This window comes from Rana temporaria, chromosome 7, assembly GCF_905171775.1.
Source record: "Rana temporaria chromosome 7, aRanTem1.1, whole genome shotgun sequence".
NCBI classification, from domain to species: Eukaryota; Metazoa; Chordata; class Amphibia; order Anura; family Ranidae; genus Rana; species Rana temporaria.
In genome coordinates, this window is record NC_053495.1 from 7,120,534 (window position 1) to 7,141,747 (window position 21,214).

Here is a 21,214-nt window from a genome sequence, read left to right on the forward strand (position 1 = left end):
CATCATAAATGATGGCATCGGGTAAAATTGGGTGACATTGGAGCGGTCTCTTACACTAGAGGGCTGGGTAGCATTGTTGTCTGCCGTCTTGGGGGTCATCTCTGTCCTCCACTGATAAATCAAGGTATCAGGTGAGTTGGGTTGCTTTGTTGTCTGCAGCTTTGGTATGTCTCTGTCCACCATATTTAAAATAAGCTATCAGGTAGGTGGGTGGCATTATTGTCTGCAGCCTTGCTGCCATCTCTGACACGATAGAGCTGGGTAACATTGTTGCCTGCAGCCTCGGGGCTGTCTCTGTCCTCCACTCATAAATGAAGCTATCAGGTAGGTGGGTGACATTACTGTTTGCAGCCTTGGAGTGGTCTCTTGCACTACAGAGCTGGTAAGCATTGTTGTCTGCAGCCTTGGGGCCCGTCGTTGTCCTCTCCACATTTAAATGAAAGTATCAGGTAAGCCGCGTCTGGCACCAGGGAGCTGGGTGACATTGTTGTCTGCAGCCTTGGGGCCATCTCTGTCCTCCACATTTAAATGAAGCTATCAAGTAAGCCACATGGTATTATTTTCTGCAGCCTTGGCGTTGTCTCTAAAAATAGAGAGCTGGGTAACATTGTTGCCTGCGGCCTTATGGCTGTCTCTGACACTAGGGAGCTGGGTGACATTGTTGCTTGGGGCCGTCTCTGACACTAGGGAGCTGGGTGACATTGTTGCCTGCGGCCTTGGGGCCGTCTCTGACACTAGGGAGCTGGGTGACATTGTTGCCTGCGGCCTTATGGCTGTCTCTGACACTAGGGAGCTGGGTGACATTGTTGCCTGTGGCCTTGGGGCCGTCTCTGACACTAGAGAGCTGAGTGACATTGTTGCCTGCGGCCTTGGGGCCATCTCTGACACTAGGGCCCAAGGCCCTGCCTGCGGCCTTGGGTAGGTCTCTGTCCTCCATATTTAAAAGAAGCTTTCAGGTAGGTGGGTGTCATTATTGTTTTCAGCCTTGGAGCGTTCTCTAGAGAGCTGGTAAGCATTGTTGTCTGCAGCATTGGGGTCATCTCTGTCCTCCACATTTAAATTAAGCTTTCAGGTAAGCTGGGTGGCATTATTGCCCCGCAGTTTTGGAGCCGTCTCTGACACTAGAGAGCTGGGTGAGGTTGTTGTCTACAGCCTTGGGGCCATTTCTGTCCATTTATAAATGATGGTATCAGGTGAGTTGGGAGACGTTGTTGTCTGCAGCCCTGGGTAGGTCTCTGTCCTTTACATTTAAATGAATCTATCAAGTAATTCTGATGGCAGTATTGTCTGCAGCCTTGGAGCTGTCTCTGACACCAGGGAGCTGGGTGACATTGTTGTCTGCAGCCTTGGAGCCATCTCTGTCCTCTACATTTAAATGAAAGTATCAGGTAAGCCAGGTGACATTGTTGTCTGCAGCCCTGGGTAGGTCTCTGTCCTCCACATTTAAATTAATCTATCAAGTAAGTCAGATGGCATTATTGCCCGCAGCCTTGGAGCCATCTCTGGCACCAGGGAGCTGGGTGACATTGTTGTCTGCAGCCTTGGGGCTATTTCTGTCCACTCATAAATGTAACTATCAAGTAAGCCGGGTGGCATTATTGCCTGGAGATGTCTATGGCATCAGGGAGCTAGGTAACATTGTTGTCTGAAGCCTTGGGGCCGTCATTGCCCTCCACATTTAAATTAAAGTATCAGGTAAACCGGGTGGCATTATTGCCCGCAGCCTTGGAGCCACCTCTGAAATCAGGGAGCTGGGTCATATTGTTGGCTACAGCCATGGGGCTGTCTCTGACACCAGGGAGCTGGGTGACATTGTTATCTGCAGCCTTGGGGCCGTCTCTGTTTTCCGCTTATAGATGAATGTGTTCGCTGAGGCTGTTCTCTCCCAACAGATGCTCTGCGCTACAGACCACGTCAGCTCCATCCGTCTTATCCTGCGCCAGCCGTCCCCAGTCTGGACGATATTCACCATTGAAGATCTGCAGATCAATCCGTCCGGCCAACAGGTACAGTACGCTCCAGGTCTGCGAATGTTTGGCTAATGTGGCTCCACCCCTTCCCCGGCCGATGCATTTCACATCTCTGATGTCACTTTGGTTGTCCTGGTACTGTTCTGCATTCACTGACTTGAGGGTGAAGAAGATCCAGCTGTCACTTTCTTCCTATAAACTGCCCTAACAAATTAGTCCTCATGTATTATCAGAGGGGTTTTGTTTCATCGGCAATAAAATCTAAAATGGTAATTGCAGGGAGATGGATCTGATTCCTTCTGTACGCATTTTGAGCTCCATGCAGATGTAAAATGGTATGTCCTGGTTTTACAGCATTGGTGCTCAACTGACTCAATAGGACAGCCAATCAGATTGCATGCAGATTAGTATTAGTGTCTGAAATGTATTGTAGTTTTTCTTTGTCTGTATCATGACAGATGGCCATGAGATGATGACACACGTGATCTGTTTCCATTTTTTATTTTATTTTTTGTCCTGCAGAGTCTCCAGAAAGGGTTTTCCTGGTGGCTGAATCATCTTCCCCCAAAGGAGCAACTCCGGAGCCTGAACAAGGTGAGCGCCTGCTGCCCAGCCTATTGTCAAATGAATGTGGTGCGATCTGTCACTGGCTGTGACAGCGGCCGATCACTGTACCGGGCCACTGCTGGTACCATGTGATAGCTGTGACTGATCACAGCAGATTACATGACTATTGTAAACAATAGATGGCTTAATTTCATGTCATTCACTGTGTACAATTTAGTGTTGCTAGCTGTGATTGATCACATGGTAAAGACAGGGCTAAGCAAAGCCCATCTGTACCATATAATTAGTTGTGGCCAATCACAGATAATCACAACAATACATACTGAATTAAAGCAGAGTTACAACCAAAAGTGGAAGCTCTGCTTATCTGACTCCCCCTCCAGAGCCATATTTGGCACCTTCGGGGAGAGTGACAATCTGTTATTGACAGGTACCTGTCCCTACTTCCGGGAGATTGCACTGTGGCACGATCACTCCGAAGTTCGGCCCACCTCCTCCTTCCCCATTCAGAAAGCGCACAGTAGGGGACAAGCTGCAAGGCTCCATTGCCGGTGTTCTATCGAGAAAAATGCCCTCCGTCGAAAAATGCCTCCGATGGGTCTGCGCATGCACAGTACGCAACGTCACGCCAGCTGATATGTTGATGAGCTGGTGTGACATCAACATGGCGCATGCGCAGATCGTCGGAGGCAGCATTTGACGATCTAAGCGCCAAGAGAGAATGAAATTGTCAGATTCTGCCTCACTGTTGCGGGGTGGGTTTTGGGCTGTATTGGACGGCGTGTTTTCTGTCTGTTGCACGGCGGCTTGAGCGTGTTAAATGGCCTGGTTCTAAAGGCGGGTTAAAACCCACACAAAACCCACCCTTCAACACGCCCACAAACCCGCCCCTGCAATAGCGAGGCAGAATCTGACAATTACATTCTCCCTCGTCGCTTAGCACATCGTCAGATACTGCCTCAGAAGATCTGCGCAATGCGCGTGTTGACGTCACGCCAGCTGATCAACATATCAGCTGGAGTGACGTTGCGTACTGCGCACGCACAGACCCATCTGAGGCATTTTTCGACTGAGGGCATTTCTTAATAGAACACCAGCTTCGCTTACTACGAACGGCGGCGGCGGTGACAGCACCTGAGGGCCAATGGAAACATCGGCTGGATTCCAGGACAGGTAAGCGTCCTAATATTAAAAGTCAGCAGCTACAGTATGTGTAACTACTATTATAATATAATATAACATATTTATTTTATTTTATTTTATTTTTTGCGCCGGTGACACTCACAACCATATGTGTAACTACTGACTTTAATTTTTTTGCTGGGGGGGAACTCCTCTTTAATTGATTTCATTCAGTAAATGGTTGCTTGTAATTCACATCTGCGTCCCATTGGGGAGATTTTCCTTCACTTCCTGTCCTGGTGACAAGTGTAAATGTTTCCCTCCTCCTCCACACGACAGCCAACCAAGAGACTGCTCTGCCCACCTTTATGGGAAGGTGTGTGTGGGGGGGCGGGGGTTGAGTGGACCGCTGAAATATTACGGGGGAGGATTGGGGTCTAACCCTTCCACTCTTCAAAAAAGGTCGAAGAGTGAAAGAAAACTCAAGAATAAGTCTTTGAGATACTTTTTAAATGGTTCAATTTTTCCAGCAGCTATCAATCACTGATATAGCAGTTGTGGGTGGAGGGATGAATGAATCTCTGTATAATGTGATGTTTATTAGTCTCTCCGCCCAGCAGGGGTCGTCTCTCCTTCACATAGATATATGACCTCCATGTCTTTTTTATATGACAGGGCCTTCCTGATCCCAACCGCGTGTCCAGCGAGCTGCAGCAGATGTGGATGCTAACGGAAGTGATGCGGTCCAATCAGAACGCAGCGAGTGTCGGCAGATTTGACGTGAGTGTCTGAAATATAAATTTTTTAATCACTGGGAAAATTCTGCTTCCTGCCCTTCTCCTTCCAGTGCTCTGTGCTGGCAGAGCTGAGTAACGGCCACACCCATCATAACAGACCGGCCCCCTCATTAGCGGGGGAGGTGTGCAGTATCGTAACGCTCCACAGTGAAATTAATCCCATTCCTCTTATTGTTCTCTCTCCAGGTGGACGGCTGCTATGACATCAATCTTCTGTCTTATACATGAGCGCCGCGTGGTGTCAGGAATGGGAGGAGCCTCAGTGCAGGAACTGGATGTCGGATTGGGATTGGATAGATGGATCTGATCCCCAGTGGGTCATAAGATTCAGACTGTGAGGATAATGTTGTGAGATTATTTATCATTAATAAAGGGAATTTATACCATAGCAATGTCATTTGCCTGTCATTTCTTGTTATAAGCAATTATATCTGCCGGAAGTCCTCACATTCCACATGAAAGGAGCTGTGACACGGCTCCGCCCTCCAAAGTACCTTCATCAGGGCTGTGACATGGCTCCGCCTTCTGTAGTACCTTCATCAGAGCTGTCACATGGCTCCGCCTTTTGTAGTATCTTCATCAGAGCTGTGACACGGCTCCGCCCTCTATAATACCTTGATCAGAGCTGTGACATGGCTCCGCCTTTTGTAGTATCTTCATCAGAGCTGTGACATGGCTCCGCCTTTTGTAGTATCTTCATCAGAGCTGTGACATGGCTCCGCCCTCTCTATTACCTTCATCAGAGCTGTGACATGGCTCCGCCCTCCATAGTACCTTCATCAGAGCTGTTACTCGGCTCCGTCCTCTATAATACCTTCATCAGAGCTGTGACATGGCTCCGCCTTTTGTAGTATCTTCATCAGAGCTGTGACATGGCTCCACCTTTTGTAGTATCTTCATCAGAGCTGTGACATGGCTCCGCCTTTTGTAGTATCTTCATCAGAGCTGTGACATGGCTCCGCCTTTTGTAGTATCTTCATCAGAGCTGTGACATGGCTCCGCCCTCTCTAGTACCTTCATCAGAGCTGTGACATGGCTCCGTCCTCTCGAGTGCCTTCATCAGAGCTGTGACATGGCTCCGTCCTCTCTAGTGCCTTCATCAGAGCTGTAATACGGACCCACCTGTGACATGGCTCTGCCCTCTATAGTATCTTCATCAGAGCTGTGACACGGCTCTGCCCTCTCTAGTACCTTCATCAGAGCTGTGACACGGCTCCGCCCTCTATAGTACCTTCATCAGAGCTGTGACACGGCTCCGCCCTCCATAGTTCCTTCATCAGAGCTGTGACACGGTTTCGTCCTCTCTAGAACCTTCATCAGAGCTGTGACATGGCTCCGCCTTTTGTAGTATCTTCATCAGAGCTGTGACATGGCTCCGCCTTCTCTAGTACCTTCATCAGAGCTGTGACATGGCTCCGCCCTCCATAGTACCTTCATCAGAGCTGTGACATGGCTCCGCCCTTTCTAGTACCTTCATCAGAGCTGTGACATGGCTCCGCCCTCCATAGTACCTTCATCAGAGCTGTGACACGGCTCCACCCTCTATAGTATCTTCATCAGAGCTGTGACCTGGCTCCGCCCTCTCTAGTACCTTCATCAGAACTGTGACACGGCTCCACCCACTATAGTATCTTAATCAGAGCTGCGACATGGCTCCGCCCTCTATAGTATCTTCATCAGAGCTGTGACACGGCTCCACCCACTATAGTACCTTCATCAGAGCTGTGACCTGGCTCCGCCCTCTCTAGTACCTTCATCAGAGCTGTGACATTGCTCCACCCTCTCTAGTACCTTCATCAGACCACCAGAAGCCAATCAGCTCTCCATTGCATAGTGCTTCCAGTCTAACACAGGAAGCATGCTTACAGGAGGAGGCGCCAACACTATTCTGCTTCTCCATCATTGTATAATCACAGGCTGGGGGGGTGGGGGGGGTGGGGAGGTGACACACCTGTATTTCCCAAATTGCATCTCAAAACCAAACTTTTTTTTAAAATTTTGGGTGGATCAGAAGCAAGAAGATTGGTAAGGGACAGGAAATCCAAAATGTCACTAGAAGAGAAATATAGGAGCATGCAATGGGGGGGGGGGGGGCAGCTGTTTGGGTGACTTCCGGTTGTGTCTCTTGGACAGGAAGTTAAGGGAAATCTTTACAATGGAGACTCGGATCCTTAAAAAGATTTACTTATCCTTTCCCTCTCCACCCAAAGAGAAGTCCACTTTACCAGTGTCACCCCACCCCCATGGCTCCCCCAGAATATCTATAAATATATCTGACTTTCTATCTACACATAGAGGTGGAGAAATACATCCCCTCCCGCTCCCCCGGCCCCTTGGAATCACTGTGGTCTGCTATAAGCTCTCCATGGAGGATGATTTACAGCAGTAGAGCGCATGCGTGTCCCCTGCCGGAGGTGTGTTCCCGCGCATGCGCAGTGCTGTCAGGTGGTGTGGAGATGCTGCGGGCGGCGGTGTGCGCGGGTGTCCGGGGGGTGTTCCGGGTGCAGAGGAGGGGGTACAGCGGGGGGCAGCAGGTAATGACCGACCACCTTCATCCACTGTGCTTTATCATCATTGTTTTATATGGGCGACTGTAGCGCTGACATCTGCAGGAGCGTAGTATCATCATTCTGTCCATGTAATCCCCACCTGACCTCCTCCGAACCATTATCATTATTTATCATTAATATGGCGCTGTGTGCACCGCCATGGCGCCCACATATGCAGGAGCGCAGCTGGGTTACATGACTGTGTCTGTGACTCATCTCTGCCTGTCCAACTATAACTTTATATATATATATATATATATATAGACATAGCGCTGACATATGCAGGATCGTGCTATCACTTCTCCTCTCTGTGTGATTATATCTTATTGTTACATTGTATATTATTATTATTTCAGGTACTTTATATAGAGCTGTCAATTCACGCCGCGCTTTACATATATATTGTATATTTACATCGGTCCCTGCCCCCAAGGAGCTTACAATCTAAAGTCCCCCCTAACTCACATTCATATACTAGAGACCAATTTTAGACAGAAGCCAATTAATCTACCAGCATGTCTTTGGAGTGTATATCATAGAATGTCACCAACATCTGCAGGAGCGTGGTATTGTCATCACAGTTCTGTATTACATTCTGTGTCTGTCCTACTTCTGAGGATTACAGCTAAATTATTTTTATTGTTTATAAAATGTAACGGTAAATAATATTATAATTATCATCATTAATGTATTATATATTTTTATTATAGTTCTAATAATAATAATATTATCAGTATTATAATTTGTTATTATTATCATTATGTGTAATATTATTTACCATTACATTTTATAATTATCATTAGTGTATTTATTTTATTTTTTTTATAGTTAAAATAATATTATTATTATCAATATTTTGTTATAATATCATTATGTGTAATGTTATTTACCATTACATTTTATAATTATCATCATTAATGTATTATATATTTTTATTATAGTTATAATATTATTTTTATTAATTATCAATATTATCATAATTATGTGTAAGATTATTTACCATTATATTTTATAATTATCATCATTAATGTATTATATTTTTATTGTCATAGTTATAATAATATTATTAATTATCAATATTATAATTTGTTATAATAATTATTTACCATTACATTTTATAATTATCATCATTAATGTATTATATATTTTTATTATAGTTATAATAATAATAATAATAATAATAATAATATCATGTGTAATATTATTTATCATACATTTTATTATATTTTTATTGTCATAGTTATAATATTATTAATTATCAATATTATAATTTGTTTTATTATTATTATTATTATTATTATTATTATTATCATTATGTGTAATATTATTTACCATTACATTTTATAATTATTAATGTATTTATTATATATTTTTATTATAGTTATAATTTTATTATTATCCATATTCTTATTTTGTTATATTATTGTTATTATGTGTAATATTCTTTACCATTATATTTTATAATTGGCATCATTAATGTATTATTATAGCTTTATTATCATAGTTATATTTATTATTATTATTATTAATTATATCATAATTTGTTGTCATTAATATAGAATTATTAAAAAATATATATTTTTATATAATTATTTTATTTTTTAAATCAGCATGAATGATTGTATTTATTATTTATTAAAGGCAAAACTTTTTATTTCAGTTTTGGATAGAGTGGAGAGGGATTAGAACCCCCCTCTATTTGTCCTGTTTTATCTCTATCATTGAAAGTAAAAGAAAATCACACATTTTGGGTTCCCCCCGCTGTGATCAGAGCCGTATATTTGTTGTGGTCTTACTCTATGTAAAGATGTACGCTGCGGAGGACCCCTTTAGTATCAGTCAGCACTCTGGCCTCAGGAGGTAGGGGATGCAGGAGAATGTGGAGCCGGCTGGGGGAGGGGATGTGGACTCTGCCCCTATGAGAGTGGTGACAGGTGCTCGTCCTACAGCCAGAGGTCCCTAATATATATAAATGTACTTCCAATCGGCTGTTAGACGCTGATCTCTACAACAGCAGGCGCTGCCAGAGCCAAGACTGGTACTACACATTACTCTAACTGCCATGTTCTTATACAAGGGGCAGAGGCTGGCGCCCCCCGGAGGGAGGAGAGGGCAGAGGCTGGCGCCCCCCGGAGGGAGGAGAGGGCAGAGGCTGGCGCCCCCCGGAGGCAGGAGAGGGCAGAGGCTGGCGCCCCCCGGAGGCAGGAGAGGGCAGAGGCTGGCGCCCCCCGGAGGCAGGAGAGGGCAGAGGCTGGCGCCCCCCGGAGGCAGGAGAGGGCAGAGGCTGGCGCCCCCCGGAGAGGGCAGGGGCTGGCACCCCTGAGGGGGGTAGGAGGGGGCAGAGGCTGGCGTACCGGAGGGAGGAGGGGGCAGAGGCTGGTACCCCTGTAGGGAGGAGGGGGCAGAGGCTGACACCCCAAAGGGGGATAGGGGGCAGAGACTGGCACCCCGGAGGAAGGGGAGGGCAGAGGCTCAGGGTATGGTAGTCTCGGACTGATTCCGTCTCACATTGGCAGAGTTGAATTTTTGTGCGGATTGAGGTTTTTCTCGGACACAATCCGGTCGGATCCGGTTCCCGCCCGTGAAGTGTGATAAATGCAATTAGCGGCGTTCGCTCTGCTGAGTCAGCGCTGTGAACTCCATGTACTTTGTATCTCTGCTGAGCTCCAATCTTAATCATTACCCCTCCCCCCCCCCTTCCCACTGCTCCCATCATTCCAGGAGGTCAGAGTTCTCATTAATGGTATTCCCATCTCTCCCCCTTTTAGGTAGATGCGCCTCGTCAGACCGCGCTCTACGACTTCCACCGCCATCATGGCGGTAAGATGGTGGAGTTTGCGGGATGGAGCCTGCCGGTGCAGTATAAGGACAGTCACATCGTCTCGCACCTGCACACCCGCCAGCACTGCTCCCTGTTCGACGTGTCTCATATGCTGCAGGTAATGTGGGCGGAGCTTGGCCAGGGTTTCTGTTATTATGGTCAGACTTTAAATGTATTGATGGTGGATGTAGAGGAGGAGCATGAGCCATGACACAGATCCGGTGGGGCGACATCGCGCTGGAGACACAAAAATAAAGCGCCACTGGAGCCTCTGGTCACATGATTCATTACTCCTCCCTCTCATGTGTTAGTCTGTATGGGTGGGCTTAATAGAGAGAGGCCGTTGCTTCTCCCGCTCATTTGTTAGTCTGTGTGGGTGGGGCTTAATAGAGAGGCCGTTGCTTCTCCCGTTCGTGTTAGTCTGTGTGGGTGGGGCTTAATAGAGAGGCCATTGCTTCTCCCGCTCATTTGTTATTCTGTGTGGGTGGGGCTTAATTGAGGGGGCGTTGCTTCTCCCGTTCGTGTTAGTCTGTGTGGGTGGGGCTTAATAGAGAGGCTGTTGCTTCTCCCGCTCATTTGTTAGTCTGTGTGGGTGGGGCTTAATAGAGAGGGCGTTGCTTCTCCCGCTTATGTGTTATTCTGTGTGGGTGGGGCTTAATAGAGAGGCCGTTGCTTCTCCCGCTCATTTGTTAGTCTGTGTGGGTGGGGCTTAATAGAGAGGGCGTTGCTTCTCCCGCTCATGTGTTATTCTGTGTGGGTGGGGCTTAATAGAGAGGGCGTTGCTTCTCCCGCTCATTTGTTAGTCTGTGTGGGTGGGGCTTAATAGAGAGGGCGTTGCTTCTCCCGCTCATGTGTTGGTCTATATGGGTGGGGGCTTAATAGAGAGGGAGGGGCTAGAATCTAGGAACATACTTCTCCATTCTTGGAGCCAATAAGAACAGAAAGATATCACCAGTTGTTGGCTGAATTGATTCCCGAAGAAATGCTGTGCAGAAAGATAAATTCATTCCTATTTTTTTATTGTTTTATTTTTATTGATTTGTTTTCTTTAAGACTCGGGTACACGGGAAGGAGCGGATCCCCTTCATGGAGAGCCTGGTGGTGGGGGACATTGCAGAATTAAAGGAGAACCAGGTGAGGTATAACACGACACCCCCCCCCCCCCCCCGTACACAACATGTGGTATCGCCCACTTGGCAGATCTATATAGAGGTGTGGCTCCTGACATTGTGGATCCCTGAGATCCTCCTACTGATAAACCGCACAGTCCAACCCACTGGCGATGTCATGTCATCACTTCCAGTTTACTGTTACAAACAGCCAATTAAAGCCGATCCCATCTTTGCTTGGTTTCCCTGGTCGCTCATGTGTTTTCCGGTGGGATCGGAGAGCCCCGGAGCAAGCCGATGAAGGCCCCTCGATTTGCTATTACAAGCACCGCGGGAGGGGAAGGTATGTCCCCTTCCCCTGCTTGTAATGGCAACCCAGCAGCTAGTAGGCCGCTCCAATTGCTATTAAGAGAGCCAACCGCCCGCTCTAAAAAGCGGTACCGGGGTGATGCCTGCAGCTGCATATCATCCCTGTATAACCACCAAAAGTTCATACAGGTGTGTCGCTGGACGGGAAGTGGTTAAGATCCAGTAGGGCACTGGCTCATCCTGCTGTGCACGGCGTCAGTTATCCTGTATTCTCAACACTGTGCCAATAATCGGTGATTTACTAGAGGCTGGTTAGCTGGCTGTCTATCGATTTACTGCTGCTTAGGGGGGCAACAGGAATGACACACTGTGCTTAGGAAGGTCAGATTAGGGAGGAAGATGATAAAAGCGGGAGAGGGGGGGACAGGACAAACTGATAGTGTCTTGTCTTATTTCCCTGATATTCTCTGCTTTCTCCCTGACAGCTGCAGTCTGTGAACTTTAGCACTATGAAGCTTCTGTCAGGCTTCCTTTCTAGCTGAGCCAAAACATAGAATCAAGGCTGGAAATGTACATGTTTTAATTACAGAAAGTGACATATATAGCTAGATTCAGATAGACTTAGGCTGGCGTATCAGTAGATACGCCAGCCTAAGTCAGAATCTGCGCCGACGCAAATTTAAGCGTATTCTGGTAACCAGATACGCTTAAATTAGGCTAAGATACGAGCGGCGTAAGTGTCTTACACCGTCGTATCGTAAAGTGTAATTTTTAGGCTGGCCGCTAGGTGTCGCTTCCATTGCGGTCGGCGTAGAACATGTAAATCACTAGATGCGCCTATTCACGAACGTACGCCCGGCCGACGCAGTAAAGATACGCCGTTTCCGTAAGAGATAGGCCGCCTAAAGATAAACATGCCCCCTAGGTGGCGTAGCCAATGTTAAGTATGGCCGTCGTGCCCGCGTTGAAATTTGAAATTTTTACGTCGTTTGCGGAAGTCGTCCGTGAATAGGGCTGGACGTAATTTACGTCCACGTCGAAACCAATACGTCCTTGCGGCGTACTTTGCCGCAATGCACACTGGAAAATGTACACGGACGGCGCATGCGCCGTTCGTAAATAACGTCAGTCACGTCAGGTCACCCCCCCATTAACATAAAACACTCCCCCTCAGCCAAATTTGAATTAGGCGCGTTTACGCCCGCCGCATTTACGCTACGCCGCCGTAACTTAGCAGGCAAGTACTTTGTGAATCATGTACTTGCCTCGCTAACTTACGGCGGCGTAGTGTAAAACACGATACACTACGCCGCCGCAAAGTTAAGGCGGTCTTTATGAATCCACCTAATAGTTTTTGAAACGAAGGAGAGGGGGAGAGTTTCAATAATGAGGTGACTGCTCTGGGCTTAGGGAGGAAGAAGATAAAAGCAGGAGTGGGGACAGGACAAACTCTGCTGCCAGTCACAAATTTAGTTAAATGTACAAGGATAGTGTCTTTTATATCTCCCTGACAGTTGCAGCCTGTGAACTTTAGCACTATAAAGCTTCTGTCAGCGTTCCTCTCTAGCTGAGCCAAGACATAAAATCAAGGTTGGAAATGTACATGTTTTAATTACAGAAAGTGACATAGTTTTTGAAACCAAGAGTAGGGGGAGAATTTTCGGTAAGGAAGTGACTGCTCTGGGCTTCGGGAGGAAGAAGATAAAAGCAGGAGTGGGGACAGGACAAACTCTGCTGCCAGTCACAAAATGGTTAAATGTACAAGGATAGTGTCTTTATATCTCCCTGACAGTTGCAGCCTGTGAACTTTAGCACTATAAAGCTTCTGTCAGCGTTCCTTTCTAGCTGAGCCAAGACATACAATCAAGGTTGGAAATGTACATGTTTTAATTACAGAAAGTGACATCGTTTTTGAAACCAAGAGTAGGGGGGAGAATTTTCGGTAAGGAAGTGACTGCTCTGGGCTTCGGGAGGAAGAAGATAAAAGCAGGGGAGGGGACAGGACAAACTCTGCTGCCAGGGAGACACAAAAGAGTTAAACACCACCATGTGGTTATCCCTCCTGCACAATACTTTCCTGCCTGTGGCATGGAATATCCCTCCATGACTCCACCCACCCATCTCATAGTTGACCAAGGTCCTCTCTCTGTTCAGGGTACGCTAACTCTCTATACCAATGAGAGCGGAGGGATCATCGATGACCTCATCGTCAACAACACCTCCGAGGGTCACCTCTACGTGGTGTCCAATGCCGGCTGTGCAGAGAAGGACTCCGCCCACATGAAGGTACTGCCCTGCCCCCCTTTTATTTCCAACCACCTTATTATACAGTGAACTGACCCCCATCTGTCCCCTCAGAACCGCCTGCTGGAGTTCAGAGCGGCCGGCCGGGACGTGGATTTGGAAAATGTTGACTTCGCTCTGTTGGCTCTGCAAGGTGAGGTCACTGCAGGGAAGAATGTAAAGTCTGAGGGGGTGACCCTCGTCCGGGGGAATTACTGTGTAATGCAGCGTCCACACCACATAAATCGTGTGGGAGGAATAGTGTCCCATTGCTGGTGTCGGTGGGAGGAATAGTGTCTTGTGGTTGGTGTCGGTGGGAGGGATAGTGTCCCGTGGTTGGTGTCGGTGGGAGGGATAGTGTCCCGTGGTTGGTGTCGGTGGGAGGAATAGTGTCCCGTGGTTGGTGTCGGTGGGAGGAATAGTGTCCCATTGCTGGTGTCGGTGGGAGGATTAGTGTCCCGTGGTTGGTGTCGGTGGGAGGATTAGTGTCCCGTGGTTGGTGTCGGTGGGAGGAATAGTGTCCGGTGGTTGGTGTCAGTGGGAGGAATAGTGTCCCGTGGTTGGTGTCAGTGGGAGGAATAGTGTCCGGTGGTTGGTGTCGGTGGGAGGAATAGTGTCCCGTGGTTGGTGTCGGTGGGAGGAATAGTGTCCCGTGGTTGGTGTCGGTGGGAGGAATAGTGTCCCGTGGTTGGTGTCGGTGGGAGGAATAGTGTCTCGTGGTTGGTGCCGGTGGGAGGAATGGTGTCCCGTGGTTGGTGTCGGTGGGAGGAATGGTGTCCCGTGGTTGGTGTCGGTGGGAGGAATGGTGTCCCATTGCTGGTGTCGGTGGGAGGAATGGTGTCGGTGGGAGGAATAGTGTCCCGTGGTTGGTGTCGGTGGGAGGAATAGTGTCCCATGGTTGGTGGGAGGAATAGTGTCCCGTGGTTGGTGTCGGTGGGAGGAATAGTGTCCCGTGGTTGGTGTCGGTGGGAGGAATAGTGTCCCGTGGTTGGTGTCGGTGGGAGGAATAGTGTCCCGTGGTTGGTGTCGGTGGGAGGAATAGTGTCCCGTTGCTGGTGTCGGTGGGAGGAATAGTGTCCGGTGGTTGGTGTCGGTGGGAGGAATAGTGTCCCGTGGTTGGTGTCGGTGGGAGGAATAGTGTCCCGTGGTTGGTGTCGGTGGGAGGAATAGTGTCTCGTGGTTGGTGTCGGTGGGAGGAATGGTGTCTCGTGGTTGGTGTCGGTGGGAGGAATGGTGTCCCGTGGTTGGTGTCGGTGGGAGGAATGGTGTCCCGTGGTTGGTGTCGGTGGGAGGAATGGTGTCCCGTGGTTGGTGTCGGTGGGAGGAATGGTGTCCCGTGGTTGGTGTCGGTGGGAGGAATGGTGTCCCATTGCTGGTGTCGGTGGGAGGAATGGTGTCGGTGGGAGGAATAGTGTCCCGTGGTTGGTGTCGGTGGGAGGAATAGTGTCCCATGGTTGGTGGGAGGAATAGTGTCCCGTGGTTGGTGTCGGTGGGAGGAATAGTGTCCCGTGGTTGGTGTCGGTGGGAGGAATAGTGTCCCGTGGTTGGTGTCGGTGGGAGGAATAGTGTCCCGTGGTTGGTGTCGGTGGGAGGAATAGTGTCTCGTGGTTGGTGTCGGTGGGAGGAATGGTGTCCCGTGGTTGGTGTCGGTGGGAGGAATGGTGTCCCGTGGTTGGTGTCGGTGGGAGGAATGGTGTCCCGTGGCTGGTGTCGGTGGGAGGAATAGTGTCCCGTGGCTGGTGTCGGTGGGAGGAATAGTGTCCCGTGGCTGGTGTCGGTGGGAGGAATAGTGTCCCGTGGCTGGTGTCTTTGGGAGGAATAGTGTCCCGTGGTTGGTGTCTTTGGGAGGAATAGTGTCCCGTGGTTGGTGTCTTTGGGAGGAATAGTGTCCCGTGGTTGGTGTCTTTGGGAGGAATAGTGTCCCGTGGTTGGTGTCTTTGGGAGGAATAGTGTCCCGTGGTTGGTGTCTTTGGGAGGAATAGTGTCCCGTGGTTGGTGTCTTTGGGAGGAATAGTGTCCCGTGGTTGGTGTCTTTGGGAGGAATAGTGTCCCGTGGTTGGTGTCTTTGGGAGGAATAGTGTCCCGTGGTTGGTGTCTTTGGGAGGAATAGTGTCCCGTGGTTGGTGTCTTTGGGAGGAATAGTGTCCCGTGGTTGGTGTCTTTGGGAGGAATAGTGTCCCGTGGTTGGTGTCTTTGGGAGGAATAGTGTCCCGTGGTTGGTGTCTTTGGGAGGAATAGTGTCCCGTGGTTGGTGTCTTTGGGAGGAATAGTGTCCCGTGGTTGGTGTCGGTGGGAGGAATAGTGTCCCGTGGTTGGTGTCTTTGGGAGGAATAGTGTCCCGTGGTTGGTGTCGGTGGGAGGAATAGTGTCCCAGTGCTGGTGTCGGTGGGAGGAATAGTGTCTTGTGGTTGGTGTCGGTAGGAAGAATAGTGTCTTGTGGTTGGTGTCGGTGGGAGGAATAGTGTCCCGTGGTTGGTGTCGGTGGGAGGAATAGTGTCTTGTGGTTGGTGTCGGTAGGAAGAATAGTGTCTTGTGGTTGGTGTCGGTGGGAGGAATAGTGCCCCGTGGTTGGTGTCGGTGGGAGGAATAGTGCCCCGTGGTTGGTGTCGGTGGGGAGAAATATGTACCATTGCTAATGGTGCCCCAAGGGCCGTTTTTCCGCGGGCCAGCAAATGTCGTGATTGGAGTGCGTAGCGGTGCTATCAGCATTCTCCTGTGTGCCACATAAGAAGCTACCATTGCAGTGCACTATGTCTCCAGGTCCAGAACCATCCAACTGGGGGGGGTCACTGCCCTGGGGGTGAGGGTGGTGTAATATATGGGGGGGGGGGGCACTCTCAGGATGTGCAGAACCCAGAGCAAGGCAAAGGGGGGTATTATGTCTTTTGGGTAGGTGGTACTGTCTGGGTTCCCTCTCTGTGTTTGTTTGATGGGGAGGCTGTCAGGTAGTCTTTATGGGGCCCTGTGATTTCTAATGGTGGCCCCCGGGTAGTCCGGACCAGTACCCGGTACTGCCAGTGATTGATCTCTCATGTTAAATTTCAGGTCCATCTACGGCTCAGGTTCTTCAGGCCGGACTCACCGACGATCTCTCCAAGCTGACGTTCATGAAGGGGGTGACTACCGGCGTGTTTGGCATCCCCGGCTGTAGAGTGACGCGGTGCGGGTACACCGGAGAGGACGGCGTGGAGGTAGGGATGGGGCGGAGTATAAAATAACATGGATGTGCTGTACAGTGGGGGGAAAATAATGATTTGATCCCCTGCAGATGGTGCCCACAAGAAATGAAGGGTCTATAATTTTTATCATTTTTTTTTTCTCCTATGATGGAGACCGAATATCAACCAAAAATCCAGAAAAATAAGTTCAGTGAGTAAAATAAATATTTGATCCCCCGACCAACCAACAATAATTCTGGCTGCAGTAGGTGCTCATGTGGTACACAGATCTTTATGTGTATAAAAGACACCTGTCCACAGAATCTCTTTCCTCCAATCACATCTCACCATCCTGGGGGAGACCAAAGATCTGTTAGAGGACGTCGGGGAGAAGATCGGAGACCTGCACAAGGCTGGAATGGGCTACAAGACCATCAGAAAGAAGCTTGGTGAGAAGGAGACAACTGTTGGATCGATTATTCGCAGTTGGAAAAAACACAAAATAACCATCGATCGCCCTCGGGTCTGGAGCTCCATGCAAGATCTCACCTCATGGGGGGGGGGTGAGCATGGTCATACGAAAAGCGAGGGATCCGCCCAGAACTACAGTTCCCTACAGTTTTTTGGTTCCTAACTTTTTTAGCTGGCTCCTAGATTCCAAGAAAATGTGTTAAACCCTGTTTTAATGGTCTTTTTTTTTTTTTTTTTATTATCTGGTTGGAGTTTTTTTTTTTTTTTTTTTTTACCCTTTCTGATTGGTCTCTCGTGTCCCTCCAGATCTCGGTGCCCGGTGACAGAGCCGTGGAGCTGGCAGAGAAGCTGCTGCAGAGCCCGGAGGTGAAGCTGGCCGGTCTGGCGGCTCGGGACAGTCTGCGTCTGGAGGCCGGCCTCTGTCTGTACGGAAATGACATCGACGACACCACCACCCCCGTGGAGGCCAGTCTGGTGTGGACACTAGGTGGGGGAGGAGTTGTGTATTTTAACTAATTTACAACATTGAAAGACAATTGATGTTTCGTTTTGTGGCGCCCCCCTGGAGTAATATTGTGTTCCGGGGGGGGAGGGAGTCCCTGGTAATGACCAGAACTGGTGTCCCCATTGGAAGATTTCCCCTTTACTCCTGTTCTGGTGACAACCTTTTTTCTCTTATCGTCCATGGACGGACACAGCTCCTTAAGTCTTGACAAGTGGGTTATGTTCCCTGTTTACAGGAGATTAGTCCTCTCCTGTAAACAGGGAACATAACCCACTTGTCAAGACTTATCTCCTGTAAACAGGGAACCTAACCCACTTGTCAAGATATAAGGAGCTGTGTCCATGGACTTCAAGCGGGGGTTCACCCAAAAATAAATTAACATTACATTCAGCTGAGTTGTTCTAATGACAATCTGTTGTTTTTTTTTTTGTTTTTTTTACCACCGCTTTTTTTTTCACCACCGCTTTCCGGGTATGTCGTCTGCGGGACTGGGCGTTCCGATCTGATTGACAGGCTTCCGACCGTCGCATACAGCACGTCATGAGTTGCCAAAAGAAGCCGAACGTCGGTGCGGCTCTATACGGCGCCTGCGCACCGACGTTCGGCTTCTTTATTTTTTGGGTGAACCTCCACTTTAAGAGAAAAAAATCCTATTTTCTTTTATAGTCCATGGACGGACACAGCTCCTTAAATCTTGACAAGTGGGTTATGTTCCCTGTTTACAGGAGATTAGTCCTCTCCTGTAAACAGGGAAGAACATAACCCACTTGTCAAGACTTAAGGAGCTGTGTCCGTCCATGGACGTCAGAGAAAAGGATTTTACGGTGAGTACAAAAAATCCTATTTTTTTTTTTTTTGTATTGATGCAAATCGTACCGCAAAGAATCGCCGAGTATTTGGATGAAAGTATCGGTACTTGTACTCGCCGATAAAAATTACATATATAATTCTATAGATGGAGGAGAGCGGGGGATTGGCCGGCATACGCCGCAATAACTTCCAGCTCTGTGATTTCTGCAGGTAAACGACGCAGAGCCGCCATGGATTTCCCCGGAGCCTCGGTCATCGTGCCTCAGATTAAGGGGAAGGTGAATCGGAAGCGCGTGGGACTGACCTCCACGGGGCCTCCCGTCCGCCAACACACTTCGATACTGAACGCGGAGGGGCGCGTCATCGGTGAGTGCCGCCATTTGTGTCAGGGGACCCCGTCCCTTCTGAAATACCTTTTGTACCTTATTCATTTACATACAGCTTATGGATTTTAAAGTGAATGTAAACCTTTCCATATATCCAGTGGAGTGGCTGGAGATTGAACAAATCCTCCTACATAATGTGTACCTGTTTATCTGCGGTCCTCTCTTCTCTACAGCCGTTCGAAGCCCAGAATTTATAAAGCTTGTTTTGGTTTCCAGAAAGTAGGGGTCGGGGAGCTGATGTTACTTTGCCAGAGCTCAGTGAGGACTAATTGAAAGTAAGAGGGACATTCTAGAGCACAGGTGTCAAACACAAGGCCCGTGGGCCGAATCCGGCCCTCCAGGCCATTTCATGTGGCCCTCGCACCTCTCCTGCAGCTGCAGGAGAGCTCCGGTCCTACTCCAGACCCTGTATTTTCTGATTTCAAGCAATGCATCCAGCTTCTTCCCAGCAGCAGCATAAGGAAAGAGGGGATGCACTGTGATGTAAGGGAGAGTGGGGGACTCAACTTCTGATGGTGGGGTGGCTCTTGACATCTAATGTAAGGGGAGAGGATGTAAGGGGAGAGATACAACCATCTTTTTTTTTTTTTTTTTTTTGTAGGGCAATCATAGAGCTGGGCGATTTTGGCCCCCAAAAAAATCTGCGATCTAAAAAAAAAGAACTCTATTCACGATTCGACACTGTGCCGGTCCTAAGGAGCTGCGGGCAGGAGTTTTTAGGCGAGGCCGCGGCTTCGGCCTAGAGCTTCCCCGTTCTTTACTGTGGCGGCGTCGATCGTGTGTTCCCTTTTTATAGGGATACACAATTGTTGACGTCACACCTACAGCCACACCCCCCTACAGTTAGAAACACATATTAGGTCATACATAACCCCTTCAGCGCCCCCTTGTGGTTAACTCCCAAACTGCAATTGTCATTTTCACAATAAACAATGCATTTTTCGCTGTGAAAATGACAATGGTCCCAAAAATGTGTCAAAATTGTCCGATGTGTCCGCCATAATGTCGCAGTCACGAAAAAAAAAACGCTGATCACCGCCATTGGTAGTAAAAAAAAAAAAAAAATAATTTATAAAAATGCAATAAAACTATCTCCTATTTTGTAAACGCTATAAATTAATTTTGCGCAAACCAATCGATAAACGCTTATTGCGATTTTTTTTTTTTTTTTTACCAAAAATAGGTAGAAGAATACGTATCGGCCTAAACTGAGGAAAACATTTTTTTTATATATATTTTTGGGGGATATTTATTATAGCAAAAAGTAAAAAATATTGAATTTTTTTCAAACTTGTCGCTTATTTTTGTTTATAGCGCAAAAAATAAAAACCGCAGAGGTGATCAAATACCACCAAAAGAAAGCTCTATTTGTGGGAAAAAAAGGACGCCAATTTTGTTTGGGAGCCACGTCGCACGACCGCGCAATTGTCTGTTAAAGCGACGCAGTGCCGAATCACAAAACCTGGCCGGGTTCTTTAGCTGCCTAAAGGTCCGGGTCTTAAGTGGTTAAGGTGTTGGGCTTTCCAGGGTGTAACGTTTGGTGGCGTTTTGTGAAATCTGATTTGTGTCCAGAAAATGAAAAGTGAATTTGCCATTAAAACACGGAGACGTTTCATCGGCTGCTAAGAGTGCTGACTTGTCACATTCCCATCCACAGGAGAAGTGACCAGCGGCTGCCCTTCACCCTCCTTGAAGCTGAATGTGGCGATGGGCTACGTGGAGCCAGAATACGCTAAGGCGGGCACGGCGCTGCGATTGGAAGTCCGGAAGAAGCTTGTTGATGGCGTGACCAGCAAAATGCCCTTCGTGCCGACCAAATACTACAATGTGAAGTGAAAGTGAAGCAACCCAGAAAATGTCACTGCCACCCAAAATCTGGTGATGCCCATGTGTGGGGTTCATGTCAAAGAGCAGCCAATCAGAACTTGTCTTTCACTGATATTTCTGATGTACATTGGTGGAAGATGAGAAGTAGCTGCTCTACATAAACCTTTCTGTCATATCCTGTCTCTCAGACCCAGTCCTTGTTTCTTTTACCCAGCTCTACCCCCCATACCCAGCCATAGTTGTTGCACCCCACTGTGCTGCCAATACCCCACAATGCCTCCTGTACCCAGCTATGCTTCCCTTTACTGGCTGTGCAACCTGTACCCAAATGTACCTTCCATACTCGGCCATGATTTCTGTGGCTGTTTGTGGCAGCCATGTTCCCCATACCCAGCTGTACCTTCTGTACCCAACCATGCTCCCCATACCCAGCTGTGGTTTCAGTACCCAGCCATGCTTCTCATACTCAGCCGTTCCTTCTATACCCAGCTGTGGCTTATGTACCCAGCCATGTCCCCAACCATGCTCCC

The 21,214-nt window shown here is 48.2% G+C and overlaps 2 protein-coding genes across 2 annotated transcripts; both read left to right on the forward strand.

Annotated features, from left to right (window-relative positions):
* Positions 1–1,892: 1,892 nt before the first annotated feature.
* NICN1 (nicolin 1) lies at positions 1,893–4,844 on the forward strand (the record flags this gene model as incomplete). The annotated part of the gene is given in 4 exon segments (XM_040358807.1): positions 1,893–2,006; positions 2,493–2,564; positions 4,335–4,439; positions 4,643–4,844. Coding segments are annotated over 4 exon segments (333 nt in total), but the record flags the coding sequence as incomplete, so codon positions are not given.
* A 2,053-nt stretch (positions 4,845–6,897) lies between these two features.
* AMT (aminomethyltransferase) lies at positions 6,898–21,214 on the forward strand. Its single transcript, XM_040358808.1, has 9 exons — positions 6,898–6,990; positions 9,774–9,944; positions 10,880–10,960; positions 13,399–13,530; positions 13,603–13,681; positions 16,573–16,718; positions 17,463–17,643; positions 18,682–18,837; positions 20,515–21,214. The coding sequence occupies exons 1-9, from the start codon at positions 6,913–6,915 to the stop codon at positions 20,691–20,693; spliced, it is 1,203 nt and encodes a 400-aa protein (XP_040214742.1). The 5' UTR covers positions 6,898–6,912; the 3' UTR covers positions 20,694–21,214.